Source organism: Lepidochelys kempii, chromosome 10, assembly GCF_965140285.1.
Source record: "Lepidochelys kempii isolate rLepKem1 chromosome 10, rLepKem1.hap1, whole genome shotgun sequence".
NCBI lineage: Eukaryota > Metazoa > Chordata > Testudines > Cheloniidae > Lepidochelys > Lepidochelys kempii.
Window position 1 is genome coordinate 65,827,122 of NC_136389.1, and position 19,386 is coordinate 65,846,507.

The 19,386-nt window shown below is 39.6% G+C and overlaps 2 protein-coding genes across 2 annotated transcripts in view; both read right to left on the reverse strand.

Moving 5' to 3' along the window:
* ATP8B4 (ATPase phospholipid transporting 8B4 (putative)) overlaps nt 1–19,386 on the reverse strand; it is a 155,913-nt gene that overhangs the window by 45,864 nt on the left and 90,663 nt on the right. The window contains exons 9-14 of the mRNA XM_073303976.1: nt 17,875–18,033; nt 15,379–15,467; nt 13,472–13,668; nt 11,033–11,241; nt 9,296–9,339; nt 5,322–5,487 (exon numbers count right to left, since the gene is read on the reverse strand). Coding sequence (XP_073160077.1) covers nt 5,322–5,487; nt 9,296–9,339; nt 11,033–11,241; nt 13,472–13,668; nt 15,379–15,467; nt 17,875–18,033 — 864 coding nt within the window. The remainder of the gene's footprint in view (nt 1–5,321; nt 5,488–9,295; nt 9,340–11,032; nt 11,242–13,471; nt 13,669–15,378; nt 15,468–17,874; nt 18,034–19,386) is intronic.
* LOC144930926 (uncharacterized) lies at nt 1,296–3,243 on the reverse strand. Its single transcript, XM_078854666.1, has 2 exons — nt 2,496–3,243; nt 1,296–1,907 (listed from the first exon to the last, which is right to left on the reverse strand). Exons 1-2 carry the CDS (start codon nt 3,076–3,078, stop codon nt 1,387–1,389), a joined length of 1,104 nt encoding a protein of 367 aa, XP_078710792.1. The 5' UTR covers nt 3,079–3,243; the 3' UTR covers nt 1,296–1,386.

Genomic DNA, 19,386 nt, shown 5'->3' on the forward strand with positions numbered 1-19,386 from the left:
GCATGGGCCCTGCCAATGCATGCATCATGGTGCTAATGGGGCAGGTTCATGCTGTGGAACGCCGATTCTGGGCTCGGGAAACAAGCACAGACTGGTGGGACCGCATAGTGTTGCAGGTCTGGGACGATTCCCAGTGGCTGCGAAACTTTCGCATGCGTAAGGGCACTTTCATGGAACTTTGTGACTTGCTTTCCCCTGCCCTGAGGCGCATGAATACCAAGATGAGAGCAGCCCTCACAGTTGAGAAGCGAGTGGCGATAGCCCTGTGGAAGCTTGCAACGCCAGACAGCTACCGGTCAGTTGGGAATCAATTTGGAGTGGGCAAATCTACTGTGGGGGCTGCTGTGATGCAAGTAGCCCACACAGTCAAAGATCTGCTGATATCAAGGGTAGTGACCCTGGGAAATGTGCAGGTCATAGTGGATGGCTTTGCTGCAATGGGATTCCCTAACTGTGGTGGGGCCATAGACGGAACCCATATCCCTATCTTGGCACCGGAGCACCAAGCCGCTGAGTACATAAACCACAAGGGGTACTTTTCGATAGTGCTGCAAACTCTGGTGGATCACAAGGGACGTTTCACCAACATCAACGTGGGATGGCCGGGAAAGGTACATGACGCTCGCATCTTCAGGAACTCTGGTCTGTTTCAAAAGCTGCAGGAAGGGACTTTATTCCCAGACCAGAAAATAACTGTTGGGGATGTTGAAATGCCAAAATGTATCCTTGGGGACCCAGCCTACCCCTTAATGCCATGGCTCATGAAGCCGTACACAGGCAGCCTGGACAGTAGTCAGGAGCTGTTCAACTACAGGTTGAGCAAGTGCAGAATGGTGGTAGAATGTGCATTTGGACCTTTAAAGGCGCGCTGGCGCAGTTTACTGACTCGCTTAGACCTCAGCAAAACCAATATTCCCACTGTTATTACTGCTTGCTGTGTGCTCCACAATATCTGTGAGAGTAAGGGGGAGACGTTTATGGCGGGGTGGGAGGTTGAGGCAAATCGCCTGGCTGCTGGTTACGCGCAGCCAGACACCAGGGCGGTTAGAAGAGCACAGGAGGGCGCGGTACACATCAGAGAAGCTTTGAAAACCAGTTTCATGACTGGCCAGGCTACGGTGTGAAAGTTCTGTTTGTTTCTCCTTGATGAAACCCCGCACCCCTTGGTTCACTCTACTTCCCTGTAAGCTAACCACCCGCCCCTCCTCCCGTCAATCACCGCTTGCAGAGGCAATAAAGTCATTGTTGCTTCACATTCATGCATTCTTTATTCATTCATCACACAAATAGGGGGATGACTACCAAGGTAGCCCAGGAGGGGTGGTGGAGGAGGGAAGGAAAATGCCACACAGCACTTTAAGCACAGCACTTTAAAAGTTTACAACTTTAAAATTTATTGAATGACAGCCTTCTTTTTTTTGGGCAATCCTCTGTGGTGGGGTGGCTGGTTGGCCGGAGGCCCCCCCACTGCATTCTTGGGCGTCTGGGTGTGGAGGCTATGGAACTTGGGGAGGAGGGCGGTTGGTTACTCAAGGGCTGCAGTGGCAGTCTGTGCTCCAGCTGCCTTTGCTGCAGCTCAACCATACACTGGAGCATACTGGTTTGGTCCGCCAGCAGCCTCAGCATTGAATCCTGCCTCCTCTCATCACGCTGCCACCACATTTGAGCTTCAGCCCTGTCTTCAGCCCGCCACTTACTCTCTTCAGCTCGCCACCTCTCCTCCCGGTCATTTTGTGCTTTCCTGCACTCTGACATTATTTGCCTCCACGCATTCGTCTGTGCTCTGTCAGTGTGGGAGGACAGCATGAGCTCGGAGAACATTTCATCCCAAGTGCGTTTTTTTTTCTTTCTAAGCTTCACTAGCCTCTGGAAAGGAGAAGATCCTGTGATCATTGAAACACATGCAGCTGGTGGAGAAAAAAAAAGGGACAGCGGTATTTAAAAAGACACATTTTATAAAACAGTGGCTACACTCTTTCAGGGTAATCCTTGCTGTTAACATTACATACATAGCACATGTGCTTTCGTTACAAGGTCGCATTTTGCCTCCCCCCACCGCGTGGCTACCTCCTCAACCCTCCCCCCTCCCTGTGGCTAACAGCGGGGAACATTTCTGTTTAGCCACAGGCAAACAGCCCAGCAGGAATGGGCTCCTCTGAGTGTCCCCTGAAGAAAAGCACTCTATTTCAACCAGGTGACCATGAATTATATCTCACTCTCCTGAGGATAACACAGAGAGATAAAGAACGGATGTTGTTTGAATGCCAGCAAACATACACTGCAATGCTTTGTTCTACAATGATTCCCGAGTACGTGTTACTGGCCTGGAGTGGTAAAGTGTCCTACCATTAAGGATACAATAAGGCTGCCCTCCCCAGAAACCTTTTGCAAAGGCTTTAGGAGTACATCTAGGAGAACCGCGAATGCCAGGGCAAAGTAATCCTTTCACATGCTTGCTTTTAAACCATGTATAGTATTTTAAAAGGTACACTCACCAGAGGTCCCTTCTCCGCCTGCTGGGTCCAGGAGGCAGCCTTGGGTGGGTTCGGGGGGTATTGGCTCCAGGTCCAGGGTGAGAAACAGTTCCTGGCTGTCAGGAAAACCGGTTTCTCCTCTTGCTTGCTGTGAGCTATCTACAACCTCATCATCATCATCATCTTCTTCGTCCCCAAAACCTGCTTCCGTATTGCCTCCATGTCCATTGAAGGAGTCAAACAACACGGCTGGGGTAGTGGTGGCTGAACCCCCTAAAATGGCATGCAGCTCATCATAAAAGCGGCATGTTTGGGGCTCTGATCCGGAGCGGCCGTTCGCCTCTCTGGTTTTCTGGTAGGCTTGCCTCAGCTCCTTCAGTTTCACACGGCACTGCTTCGGGTCCCTGTTATGGCCTCTGTCCTTCATGCCCTGGGAGATTTTGACAAAGGTTTTGGCATTTCGAAAACTGGAACGGAGTTCTAATAGCACAGATTCCTCTCCCCAAACAGCGATCAGATCCCGTACCTCCCGTTCGGTCCATGCTGGAGCTCTTTTGCGATTCTGGGACTCCATCATGGTCACCTGTGCTGATGAGCTCTGCATGGTCACCTGCAGCTTGCCACGCTGGCCAAACAGGAAATGAGATTTAAAAGTTCGCGGTTCTTTTCCTGTCTACCTGGCCAGTGCATCTGAGTTGAGAGTGCTGTCCAGAGCGGTCACAATGGAGCACTCTGGGATAGCTCCCGGAGGCCAATACCATCGAATTGTGTCCACAGTACCCCAAATTCGAGCCGGCAACGTCGATTTAAGCACTAATCCACTTGTCAGGGGTGGAGTAAGGAAATCGATTTTAAGAGCCCTTTAAGTCGAAATAAAGGGCTTCATTGTGTGGATGGGTGCAGGTTTACATCGATTTAACGCTGCTAAATTTGACCTAAAGTCCTAGTGTAGACCAGGGCACAGGTTTAAAATCAAAGGCCTGTTATTTCTGTGTTAAACAATGGACAAGATGCATTAGCTACTTGTAAATGCTGTGTTAACATATGCTCATCCATGAGACAGGTAACTGAGGTGCTGTCACACTCCATACATCTTCTCTTCCCAGAATCCTGTCCTCTGTGACTATGACTATGGTGATTTATTTCATGTTACACACAGCATGACTGGTTCTAAAGAGTCTAATACCATAGAAAAGTATCCAACTTTAATTCAGCCACCAGTATAGAATGAGCACATGACACGGCAACATAACAAAGTGAGGATAATTAGTCTGCATCTTGAAAGGTGGACTGTGATGCATAGGGCCCTACCAAATTCACTGACATGAAAAACACGTCATGGACCATGAAATATGGTCTCCCACCATGAACTCTTGTCTTTTGTGTGTTTTTACACTATTCTATACAGATTTTACAGGGGAGACCAGTATTTCTCAAACTGGGGGTCCTGACTCAAAAGGAAATTGCAGGGGTGTCACAAGATTATTTTAGGACAGTGGCGGCTATTGACTGAGGGCCCAGCTTTGCAGGCAGCAGAGCAGAAGTAAGGGTGGCAATATCATACCATGCCATACTTCCTTCTGCACTGCTGCTGGCAGCAGCTCTGCCTTCAGAGCTGGGCTTCTGGCCAGTAGCTCCTGCTCTCCAGCTGCCCAACTCTGAAGGCAGCACTGCCACCAGAAGTAGCACAGAAGTAAGGATAACAGTACTGCAATGCTGCCTACATAACCTTGTGACCCCCCACAACTCCTTTTTGGGTCAGGACCCCTACAATTATAACACCATGAAATTTCAAATTTAAATTGCTGAAATCATGAAATCAGGCATGCGTCCGATGAAGTGAGCTGTCGCTCATGAAAGCTTACGCTCAAATAAATTTGTTAGTTTCTAAGGTGCCACAAGTCCTCCTTTTCTTTTTGTGAAATCATGAAATTTACGATTTTTTTAATCCTATGACTATGAAATTGACCAAAATGGATGCTGAATTTGGTAGGGCCCTAGTGATACAGTGGAACTCCCAATTCTTGGATCATGAAGGGGATTTTTACAAAAATGAGGAATTATAGTAAGACTAGCCTCTCTTCATGAATAACACATGATATGGCTAACATTGTTTAAAGGCTTCCTAATTTTCGATTTCAGAATTGTAACAGTTTGCAAGCTGAAAATATTGTCAACACTTCCAGACCAAGATTATACACAATTTGTGCTCACACACCTGAACTATATGGCTCATCCAAGATATGTACCATATATTACACTTATAAAAATATCCAAACCAATACTAAAAGGCACAATAATCAAGTGGAAACAAAAATAATTGTATGCAATACTCTAAAGAGATGAAATAATCTTACTTCCCTCTCTTTTGTGGGAAGACTTAAAAAAGACTAACTTTTAATGAAGATCCACCTGGCCTCTAATTTTGCACATGCACCTATGTGCACTATCACTCCCCCAGGCAAAATTGCCTGAACTAAATTAGGGGCCAGCATAACAAGTAAGCCAATACAAACAGTGTATGCCAATGCTATGCTCACAGAACCCTGTGGAAATCAGACAATTTCAAGTATGAAAAGGTATTTACATGTGTCAGAGAACAGAAAAATCAGTTATTTGCTTACGCAACTAAGATTTGCATGTGCAATTACTTAATTTGTACTCAGAAACACCTGACAGTGTACCCAGAGTTTTAAGGGTGCAAGATCTGCATCCACATTTTTATGGCTCTTTCTTGACTCACTTCTTCCTTTAAAAATGTGGCTAACCTATACTTTTTAAGTTAGAAAAGTGCTATAGAAACCAAATATTTAGAATCTCTTATAACTAAGCTTTTCAGTAGTTTACCTGCATTTTTTTCTTCAGGCATGACTGTATGGCAGAGGGAAAGCAACCTAAAGAACTCATGTACCATTGCATCTCCTAGTTGAATGGATTCAATCAGGCTGTGATCATAAAATTGAAATTTTCTATCTGCTAGTGGGTTGAATGAAAAATCCACTGGCACTGTTTTCTGCAAGAGAAAAACAAACAAACACAACGTTTAAAAGAGTAAGGATTTTAAATGGTTGAGATCCTTTTATTTTGATATTTTTGTATTAAGAGACTATATTAGAAACCCACACAAAGTAAAATGGCATAATTTAATTTCATGGTACAATTACATATCTGGATTTTGCATTTGTAATTAAGACTCCTTTTTGTTCTCACTGACAGTGGTTGAAAAAGATCTAAAACAGAAAATTAATACTTGTATTTGGTCTACAGGCACAAAAGAAAGTGGTCCTTAATCTTCAGTTTTGTAATGTATCCTTTTTCATCAAAAAAGTTAAATATCAGAAAAATGACATTTGTTTTTTAACTGACAAGGCTACATTAATATTAAAAAGATAAGTTTTTAAAACAAGACTGTTGAGGGGTGGGGATATTTTCAAAGACACAGATGGCAGCTGGGCCTAAAAGCTAATCAATTTTAACAAGTCTCCAGAGTCCAGACATAAGGCTAAATGTTAAACACTCTAGCAGACATGGGCTGCGTAGTCTGAGACTGAAGTACATTGAAGTAAATACACACATTTTCAACCTATTATTTGTTTTGTATTTCAAAACCAGTTATTCCATTTAATCAGTAAGGACAGTTCTTAAGAATAAAATTGGTACATGCCTGATGTCATTTTCCAAACATTTTCAAGTTATGTTGCTTATTATGTCATAAAATCATTTCTACTGTGGCAGGCATCTCATAGAAAAAGTGTTTTTGAAGTAAATTTGGACTGGAAATATTCAGTCACTTTCATCTAGAGACAGAGGGGAGCTCGATGCAGTCTATTTTAAGACACTACAAGAGCAGGAAATTTGTCATGCAATGTGCTGGCTGCTGTGTTCCAGAATGTATGTCACTGCACTCTGCTTACTGGAGTCAAAATTGATCAAATGTTTGTTGTTTTTCCTTTTTAATGGCTAGCCTGCAAAGAAGATATAAACCCTAATACCACTGAAAGCCAATTGAACTGTTCCTTTAGCTTCAGAGGCAGGGAAACATGCTTCATTTGAGTTTTAGTTTTTGTTTACTGAAATGTAATTTTTTCTTTACAAAAACAAATGACAGAAAAGACAAAGATATCAGAAGTACAGAGCAGGAGCTTCTCAATGCAAACCAATTATAAAGAAATATACAGAAGAAAAGAAAAAGTATCAAAACAACCAGAAGCAAGGGCACATCTAGATACCTCATAGTTAACAAATAACATACACACAGGTTTAGAGTCCATCAGAATGTTAGGATAGTTTAAAATTAATAAGATAAGAAGTTGGCCATTTTTTGTTATGTTCAGATTAGGATCACTGCTGCATGTTCAATTAATGGTAGCTAAGTAACTGGCAGACTTGTTATTCTTAGGATTCCTAACTGTGTTCTAACAATGAGTTTCTAGGAATCAGGAGGTTAGCTTATGAAGTTATGGCATGGCCTTTTATAATAATAATTATACCACTGATACAGAGCTTTTCATCAATAGATTTCAAAGCACTGTCGAAAAGAGGTTAGTATCATTACAAATATATAGGTTTTTACACATTTATAGTAATTTTCTTCCATTCCTCCCCGCACCCAGCCTGGGTTTCTTGAGTTTAGCTAAGGATTATCTCCAGTACATGTTAATAGCTTCTGTGCCTTTTTGTAGGGCCTCCAAACACTAGAGGGCAAGGAATTGTAGCATGTATCTGTATTTCCAAAAAAGTTAATAAGCACAGAACTGAGGTTACACCTACTATAAACATTGTGATTATACACAATAAAACTGATCTTGAATTTGAGGGGGTAGTGCATCTTCCCCTGAACAAGCTATTCAAAGACCCAGATGAAGAACTTCTGTAGAGATAATAGGAACAAAAGAAGCTGTAACAAATGATAGCACAAACATGTTCCTGTCTAATTCTACCTTACATAATTTTCCACAGTGTCACTGATGTGGAAAAGGATGCGGAATCTAATATGAACTAGAGTTCAAGGGCAATGTACTCATATCACTGCAGATACAGCGAACAGTACTGGTCAAATGATTGACTTTCTAGCTATCCCACAACATCAGATACTTTGTTCTACCTCAGCACAAGGGCGGGGGGGGGGTGTTGCTGGACTAGATGACCTCTCAAGGTCACTTCTAGCACTACATTTCTATACTTCTATGCAACACAAACAATGCCAGGGAGTCAATACTAGTTGCATAGTGGGGGGGGCCGAAAAATCTTGTTTAGTGTAGCTAATACTAAATAATTTAGAAATGAATAAGGAAATGTGACCCTTCTAATTTTATGTAGCTCAGCAGAAGAGAGTGAATGAGATTAGAATATCACTCTGACTCTTCCCTCTCAAATCTTGCTGCTGTCTAGCTAAAAAAATCTACAACCAAGTCCTTATAAAGCCAGAGAAATAATGGAATCTAATTGGGCTATATGACTTCTATCAGTCCCTATTTCGCTATGTAAGGGTCTGTTCCCGTTCCTATTGACTTCAGTGGTACAGGCAGAACCAAATGTAGGGATGGAGGAACCTTGAGAAGTCATTGAGTCCAGCCTTCTGCGTCAAGGCAGGACCAAATAAACCTAGACCATCTCTGACAGGTTTCAGTCCAACCTTGTCTTAAAAAACTTCAATGATAGGGATTCCACAAACTCCTTTGGAAGCCTATTCTACAGCTTAACTACCCTTATTGTTAGAAAGTTTTTCCTAATATCTAATTTAAATCTCCCTTGCTGCAGATTAAGCCCACTACTTCTTGTCCTGTCGTCAGTGGACGTGGAGAACAATTGATTACAGTCCTCTTTTTAACATCCCTTGACTTATTTGAAAACTATAATTAGGTTCCCCCTCAGTCTTCTTTTCTCAAGACTAAACATGCCTGCTTTGTAACCTTTCCTCATAGGTCAAGTTTTCTAAACTTTGTATCATTTTTGTTGCTTTCCTCCAGACTTTCTCCAATTTGTCCACATCTTTCATAAGTGTGGTGCCCAGAATTAGATACAGGACTACAGCTGAGGCCTCCCCAGTGCTGAGTGGAGCAGGACAATTATCACCCGTGTCTTATATGCAACAATTCTGTTAATACACCCTAGAATGACATTAGCCTTTTTCTCAACAGCATCACATTGTTGACTCATATTTGATTCGTGTTCCACTATAATCCCAGATCCTCTTCAGCAGTACTACTGCCTAGCCAGTTATTCCCCATTTTGTAGTTGCGCATTTGGTAATAGCTGATCTTTTGGAGTGTGAAAACAAAGCAGTCTGGCTACTTACATGGCTCCCATCATCATAGTAACTCACAGTATAGTCCTGCTCCAAAATACTCATTGTTCTATTTGATTGTTACATACAAAATGTAGGTGCTTTTAATTACCTGAAACAGTACTGCTTGAAGTTACACCTGGTGCTGTGTGATTGGCATTCAGCCCTACTGCCTAGAGAAAGAAGGGCCATAAAAGGAGGATGTAAGGGCTTGTCTACACTTGGAAGTTCACCAAAACAGCTATTCTGGAATAAGAATGTTCATACAGGTGCTTATACTGAAATAACTGTTCTGGAATAATTATTTCGGAATAGCTATTTTGGTAAATTTTAAAATGTAATCAAACTCCTAGAGGGAAAAGAAATTTCATGTTTTTCTTGCCTACATCTTACTATAAGTTATTCTACAGCATGTTTCAAGTTCAGGGAAAATTAATATTTAATTGAAAATTACTGATCTATTGAAAATATTTTAATGATTAAATAAGCTATATTACAATATACTAAATATTTAGTAACTTGGTCATATTTATACCTCATTAATTTCTGTTTTCCGGCCAAAGTCATCATATACATCACCTACAAAATACAAAATTAATTAACATAAAATATGACATTTAATTCCAGTTTTAGAGTTTTATGAAATAACTTTTTCATATTTTTTTAGACTATGGAGGTAGACATCAAAGAGGAAACACTTATTGCAACAACATTCAAAAATATAAAATATTGCAGTGGATCATGGTACAGCCAACATTATCTTAAAGTAAATGCTTCCATTCTATTGTCTACAATGCCACTGAATTTTTTCCTCCAGCTATTGTATTTATTCTGATTGTTTAGGGCTTGATTTTGCTATCACTTATGCATAAGAATCTACTTTATTCACATGAGTAACCCCATAGAAGTCAAGGGTTATAAAGTATACTTGTTGCATATTTTCAGGATCTGGCTCTCAAGTTTTATACGGGGTGTTTATTATGCAATTGAGACATACAAATATTCACTTGCTGAAAAAATTACCTTAGTATTTGTAGTATTACCTAAACTTCTCTATACAGAGACTACCCAGAATATTAGCAAATACTAATGTAGTTATTTTATTAGTCTAAAACATTCTGTAAGACAGTTGGTTTTTTTTAGAATTTAGAAGTTTTTAAAGAATTACCACTTTACACTAAAGGATTTTTAATACCATGTTTTTATATTATATTATATCTATATTTATAAGTCTAAAACTCAACTAATATACATATCACCCTTTCACCTTAACTTATTCAATGTCTTTTAACCTGAGAGTTAAGTGGCACAGTAATGAAGGCATACGCTTTTTCACCTCTGAAGACGTGGCTTCAAATTTTGAATTAGATCACAGTTTGGTGGTCTCAAGCTAGTCTCTAAGGGACTGATTTCAAGATTACAGAAGTGTTGTAAAATAGATACTTGGAATATTAGGTATCAGGCCTGTGGCAGGACACAATTTTGTTGCATTGGCAGAGACATGGGATATTTGCCCAGCAACTCCCTGGTGCTAGGCAATCAATCACTTTCTAACATCAGGTTTCAGAGTAACAGCCGTGTTAGTCTGTATTCGCAAAAAGAAAAGGAGTACTTGTGGCACCTTAGAGACTAACCAATTTATTTGAGCATAAGCTTTCGTGAGCTACAGCGGATAATACTTTCCACAGTATGCATCCGCTGTAGCTCACGAAAGCTTATGCTCAAATAAATTGGTTAGTCTCTAAGGTGCCACAAGTACTCCTTTTCTTTTTTCTAACATCAGACATTATTACAAAATAGTTATATTATAAAAGACTTTTCAGCCTGTACAAGAAGTATCATGAATATGCATTTAAAACAATATTACTCAGTTTTGGGAAGATTACAATAAATCATTGAAGGTAGTAATATGACCTGAAAGTTCATGAAAAAGCCCCCTATGTTTAATTTATATATATACAATGTCATGACTACTGGTTTTATCTCCATTCTTTAATCCTGCATTAAACCCTTGATTATCAGAAGATGGACAAGGTATCTCTAAACCCATATTTACATACTTAAGGAATCACACCAACATCAGATAGTATTTCTCTTTTATAGAGCCTGATCCAAAGCCTACAGAAGTTGACTGGAGTCTCTACACTGACTTCAAGGGAAGCTGGATAAGGCTCATAATGAACAAATGTCATCAATAATCAGCGAATGAGCTAAACAACATCACAATTAGAAGTAAACTTTACTGGCAAAACATTAATAAACACTGACTTACCGTATGTTTTTCCATTAATGGAACATTTGTTAAAAGTCATTATGTTTTGAGTGATTGTTCCTGTTTTGTCTGAGAAAATATATTCAATTTGTCCTAATTCTTCATTGAGTGTGGTAGTCCGAACCTCAGCAGGTGTATCTTTTTTGGGGTAATACATTTTACGATCCCAATTTATAAAGTAGCTGTGTCCAAGTCGAATCACTTCCACACTTTGAAAAAAAAAAACAAACCACACACACAGAAACACTCTTCAGAATCGTAAAACCTTTCACATGAAAATATATCAAATGCAGGAGTTCAATCAAAGCAGTCTTTAGAGTTCAGAGCAAAAGAGATATGCAGAGTAAACATTATACTGTTCTATACAATGCTATCACACTTTTAATTCCTCTGTGAAGTAACATGCATAGTAAGAACACTGACATTTAAAAATGTATGTAAACTTCATAGTTTTCTATCATTGTGTAAATGATATAGCATTATCAGTTGAGAATAAAATATGGACATTCTAAATTCAAGTACGTTAGGTCTTTTCAGGTTAATACTTGATGAATGAGTAGTTACTACTTTCACTCATTGGGTAGAGGCCCGCATTTTTAGAGATAAAGATCACATGAGGTCTATCTTCAAAACCATCCACATGTGGTCAGCTGACAACTGGGCTGTCTATTAATGTATACAGTTACAGATTATTACAGTTAGACAGCTGATCCACAGTGTTCTATTTCCCCATTATTGTGCATACAGACTCCAATTGTGAGAGCTACTTACATGTACTGACAATAGGCTGTGCATGTTGGACTCAATCCTAATATGCACTGGAGCACAAGTCAGCATAACTGAGAAGGAGAGTGGGATGGCTCTAAGTCATCTTTGTGCCTCCACTAATCCTGGCATTTTATTCTTTATTAACATGGATTTGATGCCCGAAGGAGCCAGAAAACTATTTTGAATCATTCTGCTAATTTTCTACCCAACGAATTGTCTAACTGCAATGTCAATATTAGCAAGGCGAAAGATGGTGGTTTTATGACTAATAAGTGAAAATATGAGATTAGCTATAGAATCATAGAATATCAGGGTTGGAAGGGACCTCAGGAGGTCATCTAGTCCAACCGCCTGCTCAAAGCAGGACCAATCCCCAACTAAATCATCCCAGCCAGGGCTTTGTCAAGCCTGACCTTGAAAACCTCTAAGGAAGGAGATCTACCACTTCCCTAGGTAACCCATTTCAGTGCTTTACCACCCTTCTAGTGAAAAAAGTTTTTCCTAACATCCAACCTAAACCTCCCCCACTGCAACTTGAGACCATTACTCCTTGTTCTGTCATCTGGTACCACTGAGAACAGTCTAGATCCATCCTCTTTGGAACCCCCCTTCTGGTAGTTGAAAGCAGCTATCAAATCCCCCCTCATTCTTCTCTTCTGCAGACTTAACAATCCCAGTTCCCTCAGCCTCTCCTCATAAGTCATGTGCTCCAGCCCCCTAATCATTTTTGTTGCCCTCTGCTGGATTCTTTCCAATTTTTTCACATCCTTTTTGTAGTATGGGGCCCAAAACTGGACAAAGTACTCCAGATGAGGCCTCACCAATGTCAAATACAGAGGAATGATCACATCCCTCGATCTGCTGGCAATGCCCCAACTTATACAGCCTAAAATGCCGTTAGCCTTCTTGGCAACAAGGGCACATTGTTGACTCATATCCAGCTTCTCGTCCATTGTAACCCCTAGGTCCTTTTCTGCAGAACTGCTGCCTAGCCATTCGGTCCCTAGTCTGTAACAGTGCATGGGATTCTTCCGTCCCATATAATATATATAATATTCCATCATATAATATACATTGTAGATTTTAATTTCCATATTTTTGAACGTTAAGAGGTACTGGAATAATGTAAAAATTGTGTGAACAGGAACCTTAGTTAAGCAATAATGCCTTCTCAATAAACTTGTTCAGCATGAGAACAAAAGAAATTTTTACATAAGGACTCAACATTTAAGGAAGAAAAAATTAAATATACACATCAAGGACATTCTGGGGAAAAGATGAACAACAAAAATAACACAAAGGTGATGAACGCATTGCTATTTCTCAAACCAAAGGTCAGGTGCAGGGAGTGACAGATGTCCACCACTGCTTACCTGTCAGCTGTTGGAGAGCAAAGCAAGGAGGAAACAAAAGAGTTAACATAATTCAATGACAATGAATTCTAGACAAGAAAGAAAGAAGGCAAGAAAGCAAGCATGTGCTGTTCTCCAATTCTAAGCATTATCTCCATAAAAGGTTTAGGTTTCTTATGTACAAAATATACAGCAGATCAAGTTTTAAAAACACAAAAATTAAAGGGATAAAGTATGACATTGCAATTTAGAAAAAAAGTTGAGGTGAAATAGCTATTAATATTTATATGCTTTATAAAATCATAATATCTCATCTTACCTCACATACAAGGAAATGGGCACAACTGAATTGAGTATGATAATGTACGACCAAAATGTGAGAAATCCTGAAAATACAGAACTGTTCATCACTTCATTCCAATAAAGGTAAATTCTGAAACGGGCCCCAACCTGATGTTCCCATATTGAATTTCCTATTGCCAGAATTATTCCCATACATACCAAAAAGCCGAAGATCTGAAATGAGAATAACAGAGCTGGTTAGGTTTTTCAAAATGTGTACTATTTCCTAAAATGGATACATGCAAACTATACATTTCACTTACAGATACATATTGGTATTACCCAGTCTAAGTAAACAGGTGGCTTAAGATCCAAAACAGAACTACACAAAGCAAAGAATATTTCATCGCTAATAAACTGGGGGGAAAATCTCACTTTGTTGTTCTTTGCTCCAAATAAAGGCCCAAAATCTGAGTCCATAATTAGTTTGTCTCCAGTTAGTCTCCATTCCTTACTTAGTTTGTCTAGATACCGGCTGTGTACAAACCAGAGCCCACGTTCCCCTGACTCTTTCGCAAGTGCACAGCACATGTGTGTATGTACGTACATACATGTACAAGTGTGCCTGCTTTGCACAGGGGAGAGGCCAAATTGCAGTCTGGAGCCAAAGGGAGGCTAGGTATCAATCTCCTTCTGCTCTGGATCATGGGATAGTTACAGTGCAGTGTGAGGGGGTTTACAATGCATCACATAAAATCACTGTAACCATATGCACATTCCCCATGCATGTTGGGGGCTCTGGGTGCCATCCTGTCTTCCTGAGACACAATGTCTCCTGATGCTCTTCCAAGATGATGTAGTTCTACACTGCTACTTTCTATGGGCTGTGATCTAAAGGCAAATCTAGCCAATAGTGAAGACCTTAGGATCTGGCCCAACATCATTATAATCTGATATTGTACATAAACTACAAATAGGTGCAGTTATTAGAAGAGTTGGCAAAAAGGTTTTTTTTATTGTTGTGATAAATAACAAAAACCTCAATGAGCACTCGCTGTGAGCATGCTTATAAAAGTTTGGTTTAAGATGTGTTTTTCTAAGTCATCGGTAAATGATTAATTTTAATAGCATGTGGGTACAAAGAGCTATAAATAACTTTAAAAATCTGAGTAGTATTTAGCCATGTTGGAAAAATTTCACTATTTCTCACATGGAAACTTCTCTCTTCATCCACAACCCCATCTATGAATCTTTGGATTTACTCAGTTAAAAAGTTTCTGCAACTCCATAATTTCTCCCATGATCAAAAACACAATATTTAAGAAAAGTAGTAGCTTTGAAGTTTGCCTATGCCAAAACTGCAATATTTTGTTTCACTAAGTAACCATAAGGAATTTGGATATATCCTTAGCTTTAATTGTAGAGACCAAGTTTGACACAGAAGTGAAATACTCAGTCCGCTGAAGGTTCCTAGTTACAAATTTCTGCACCTGATCTTCACTACCTGGGGATAACCTGTCACAAAAACCAAATTAACAGGAAGGGTACAATCCTGTTCTCACTGAAGGTTAGGAACCAGAACGATGGTGAGGGATAAGAAAAATTGCTGTAAAAACCTTCTGTGCATTTGTCTTGAGCTCACCATACCAGTAGCCTCATGAAAAGATCCTGCCCTAAAGAACAACGGATTGCTACTGCTTGTAAATACTCCTGTAATGCAGGGGTGCTCAGTGACAGATAACGGTCTTCAAGATGGATAAATGTGTCTCTTTCAACCTTATGTATGTATCTGTGCTGCAAAGGTTTCATATTGGTATCGTACACTGTCCAGAAATATCTACTGATACAGATAATTCCATGATATCTGAAATGATAATTTAGTAGAGTAGATTAATGATGTGGATGCAATGCCCACTGATTTTTCCTGATCTGACGATAACTTACCCATAATACTAAAGTATTCATCAGCCGGTCAATGCTTGTTCTTTTAAATTTAGTTCTACCACTGTTTTGCATTAATTTAGTGTCAGGGCCTATAAAAAAAAGTAAATCTTTTTTAAAATCATTACATGATAAATTATTTACTAAAATTATTAAATACATTACTGAAATTTTTAAAAATACACATATTGAAGCTACTTTTTCTAATGCATATGCAAGAAATAAATTCTAAAAACTGAGATATTCTCATTTTGCATATTTTAATTGTCTAAAAGCATTCCTGAGCTTTCGCAATCAAGTCTGAAAAATATTCAGCACTGTAGAATGGTGGTTAGACTGGGGTGGTGAAAATCATCATCTAATTTAAAATCTGATTGCTCCAAAAATATTTCATTCCAGACTGAGGAAATTTTCGAGGACTTTATTCCCATAAAACTACAAAATTAGGAACAAGCTGTTCTGTGTTCTTCGCTTGCCTCTGCTCCAGACTTCCTTTGAGACCTCATTACACATCACCTCTCTGAGCTTCTGTTTTCTCATCTATAAAATGGGGGAAATACTTACCTACCTATCTCAGCAGGCGTTTCTGGGGCTTAAATTTCTAATATCTGTAATGCACTTTGAGATGCTCAATCGGAAGGTGATACAGAAGTGCCAATTATTATTATTATTTTATTCATTCATTAGTTTCCACAAGTTCTGTAATGCTGGCCCACAGCAAGCAAGCACTCAGCGTCTCCTCTCATTATGTGTGGTTGTTCTAGCCAAACTCCCCCCCCCATCCCCCTGCCGGGCTTACATGGAATATAGCCAACTTTTATGTCACTGGAGACTGAGTGTGTAAAGTAATGTGTATTAACATCCACATGAATGAAGAGAGAGGTCCTCAAGGCACATCAGCAAGCAGTTGTTTGATGGCAAGCCAGAGAGTTCATAAAAGCTCCTCAAAACTGAGCTCCTTTTTAATTCCAAAAATCTAAGGACAAGGACATGCTCAACTATAGAGCAAATGAACCTGGCCCAACCAATGTATTGGCTACATTCTAGGCACAGATATATGTGTTTTGACACATCTGGGCATTGCCCATGAATTTAAAACCACCAGTGCTCTACATACATATTTGCAGTAAACACATAGCAAAGATTATCCAGGAAGAGCGGGGATACCTTTTTTTGGGTGTGGGTTTTAAATGTGAATTCTTCTTGATTGATAATTGTAGTATAACCAAGGACTCCGATTCACGTCACATGGATATTGATTTGCACAATGTCTTAATTTGACTATATGGAATGTAATTACCTCATATATCATTACATATATTTAAAGTTTAAATTCATCCTGAGGTTCCCTCTATTATTACTATTATTAAATGTGTATAATAGGTTAGTACCCAGAGTGTCCAGTCAAGAACTGTTTTCAGAGTAGCAGCCATGTTAGTCTGTATTCGCAAAAAGAAAAGGAGTACTTGTGGCACCTTAGAGACTAACAAATTTGGGATTCATTACATTAGGTATAAACACAAATATAGACACAGTCCATGCACCAAAGAGCTTACAACATATGACGAGGACTAACAAAGGTTGAATACGGAAGAAATTAAAATATACACAATTTTTATCTATATATCTATACACACATTTTGTTTGGTATTACATAAATTTTGTGTAAACATAATGTCAGCCTTCCCTAACTGCCTCCGCTCACCCAGCCATTATACGTTGACGTGGAATAGAAGTCCATATTCACCTTATTTGGTAGTCAATTTTACATCAGCATCCCAATGTGTTGCAGCTACCCGACCTAATCACTGTCTATACTGTTCCTATATCATTCCTAATGCCAGGATTTTCCTTGTCTCCGTTTCTTTGCATTACTAGGACATATGAAATTTTGTAATATATTTGTGAGCATCTATTGCATTCTTGCAAAATTCTACTTGCAATTTGCTCTGGGCAAGTAAAATATTGTTAGCTCTTTCATCAGCCATCATGGTAAATGGACAGGAAAGTGCATTTTGTGCTTGGGTTGGTAAAGTCATGACAATTTTGCAAGGCTGATCCATTTATTACATTTTTGTTCAGGACTTTGGAACACTGACACCTTCTGGGACAACTAAAGTCTGAGATGCTTGTATATACAGATAAATTCAGATGGCTAGTGCCTGCTACCACCTACTAGTTAAAATAGGAAAGAGGGAGTCAAGATATTTAAGTTCTACTCCTGCCTCTGCTAGTGACTCACTGTGACATTTGGTCAAGACAGGTAACCTCTCCATGCCTCGTTTTTCAGTCCATCTGTAAAATGGGGACAATTATACCTATATACTTTTGTAAAATATTTCTGAGATCCTAAGACTAAAGGCTCTATCTAAATGTGGAGTATCTATGTCAGCTGTTATAGACACCAAGCCATAATGATACATAACCATTATACAGGGTACTGGTATGTGAGCACATTAGGGGTTAAAATTGCTGTTAATCCATAAAGGTTTGTCTTACCTGCAAAAATAACCATTCCAAAGCACCACTCTGTGTTTCTCAACACACAACCTCGTAACAGCATCTTTTCATTACTGAGCGAGTACCTATTATCTTTCCAGAAAAGAACTCCTGTGAATGTATCCAGCTTGTTGTTAGGAGGTTCACAGACAACAACACCTGTAAAGTGAAAAATTAAATTCTTATCACCCTTTCACACACAATTTACCAGGATAACATTTTACACTAACTAGCAGTTTCTGGGATAACACTCTTCAGGCTTGTCTACACTTCAGACACTCCAGCTGCGCCACTGTAGTGCTTCAGTGTAGACACAATCTTCTACAAGACAAGAGCGCTTCTCCCATTGGTGTAGGTAATCCACCTCTCCGAGAATTGGTAGCTAGGTCTACAGAAGAATTCTCAGAAACTGACTTGGCGCTGATCTATACCCGGGGTTAGGTCAGTAAATATATGTCTCTCAGGGGTGTGTGGATTTTTCACAGCCCTGAGAGAGGTAGCTATACCAAAATAATTTGTAGGAACACCAGGCTGAAAGACTAGCAAGCTCTTTTATATAACAGCAATCAGAGATTCAGCGGCATTTAAAACCTAGGAAAGAACATCACTCTGTATCTACATACATTAATACTATTAAGTTTATTATTTCTTTACAGTAGTGCTCAGATGCCTGAACTGAGATCAGGACCTCATTGTGTTCGGCACTGTACAATCATATAAGACACAGTCCCTACCCCAGAGAGTTTACAATCTAAACAGGCAAGATAGACGGAAAGTGGAAGTGGAAACAGAGACACAAAAAACTGAAATGTTTTGCCAGAGGTCACACAGCAGATCACTGGCCAAACAGAGTATTAACTGAGGTCTCTTGACTCCCAGTCCAATGCCCTTGATCACATGATCTCTCCCTAATGAAACACCTAGTAATACTGATGTTAATCTGGCCTACTAGTATAAACTAGCACACTGCGCTGCCCTGTGGGAGTTTTGCAGTAACTGGCAATTATTGATGTCAGTGCCTTACAGACTGACACTCAAATAAGTGGTAACCTGGATCTTTGGAGTGGTGGGAAGGAAAAAGCTTCCTGCACTGTTCTTCTGTGTATATCTTTTGGTCAACAGCACTGACAGCTGACACAGAGAGGAAAGACTGTGTTCTCTGCTGGTAAAGAACTATGGTTGAAGTCCACAGAAAATTAAATAGGCCGAGAAAAGGAAAGAAAAAATTGATCACCAATAACCATTGTGACATTCTATACCTTGGGGAAGTGTGCTGTAACCCCCATATTCCTCATTTTCATATAATTGTGATCTTACACATAAAGCATGCCTTGTAAGGTATCAGGGGAAAGGTTATGATCTGCTGAAAGTCATTTCTCTATCCATATATGTGTCTCATTAATGCATAGGAAGTTATGAGAATTGTGTCGTATGGTTGCCACTAAAACATGCTGTAAGTTGGGGGAATCAGCCAGATATTAACTTTCCAGAGGCAACAGCAAGGAACATAAC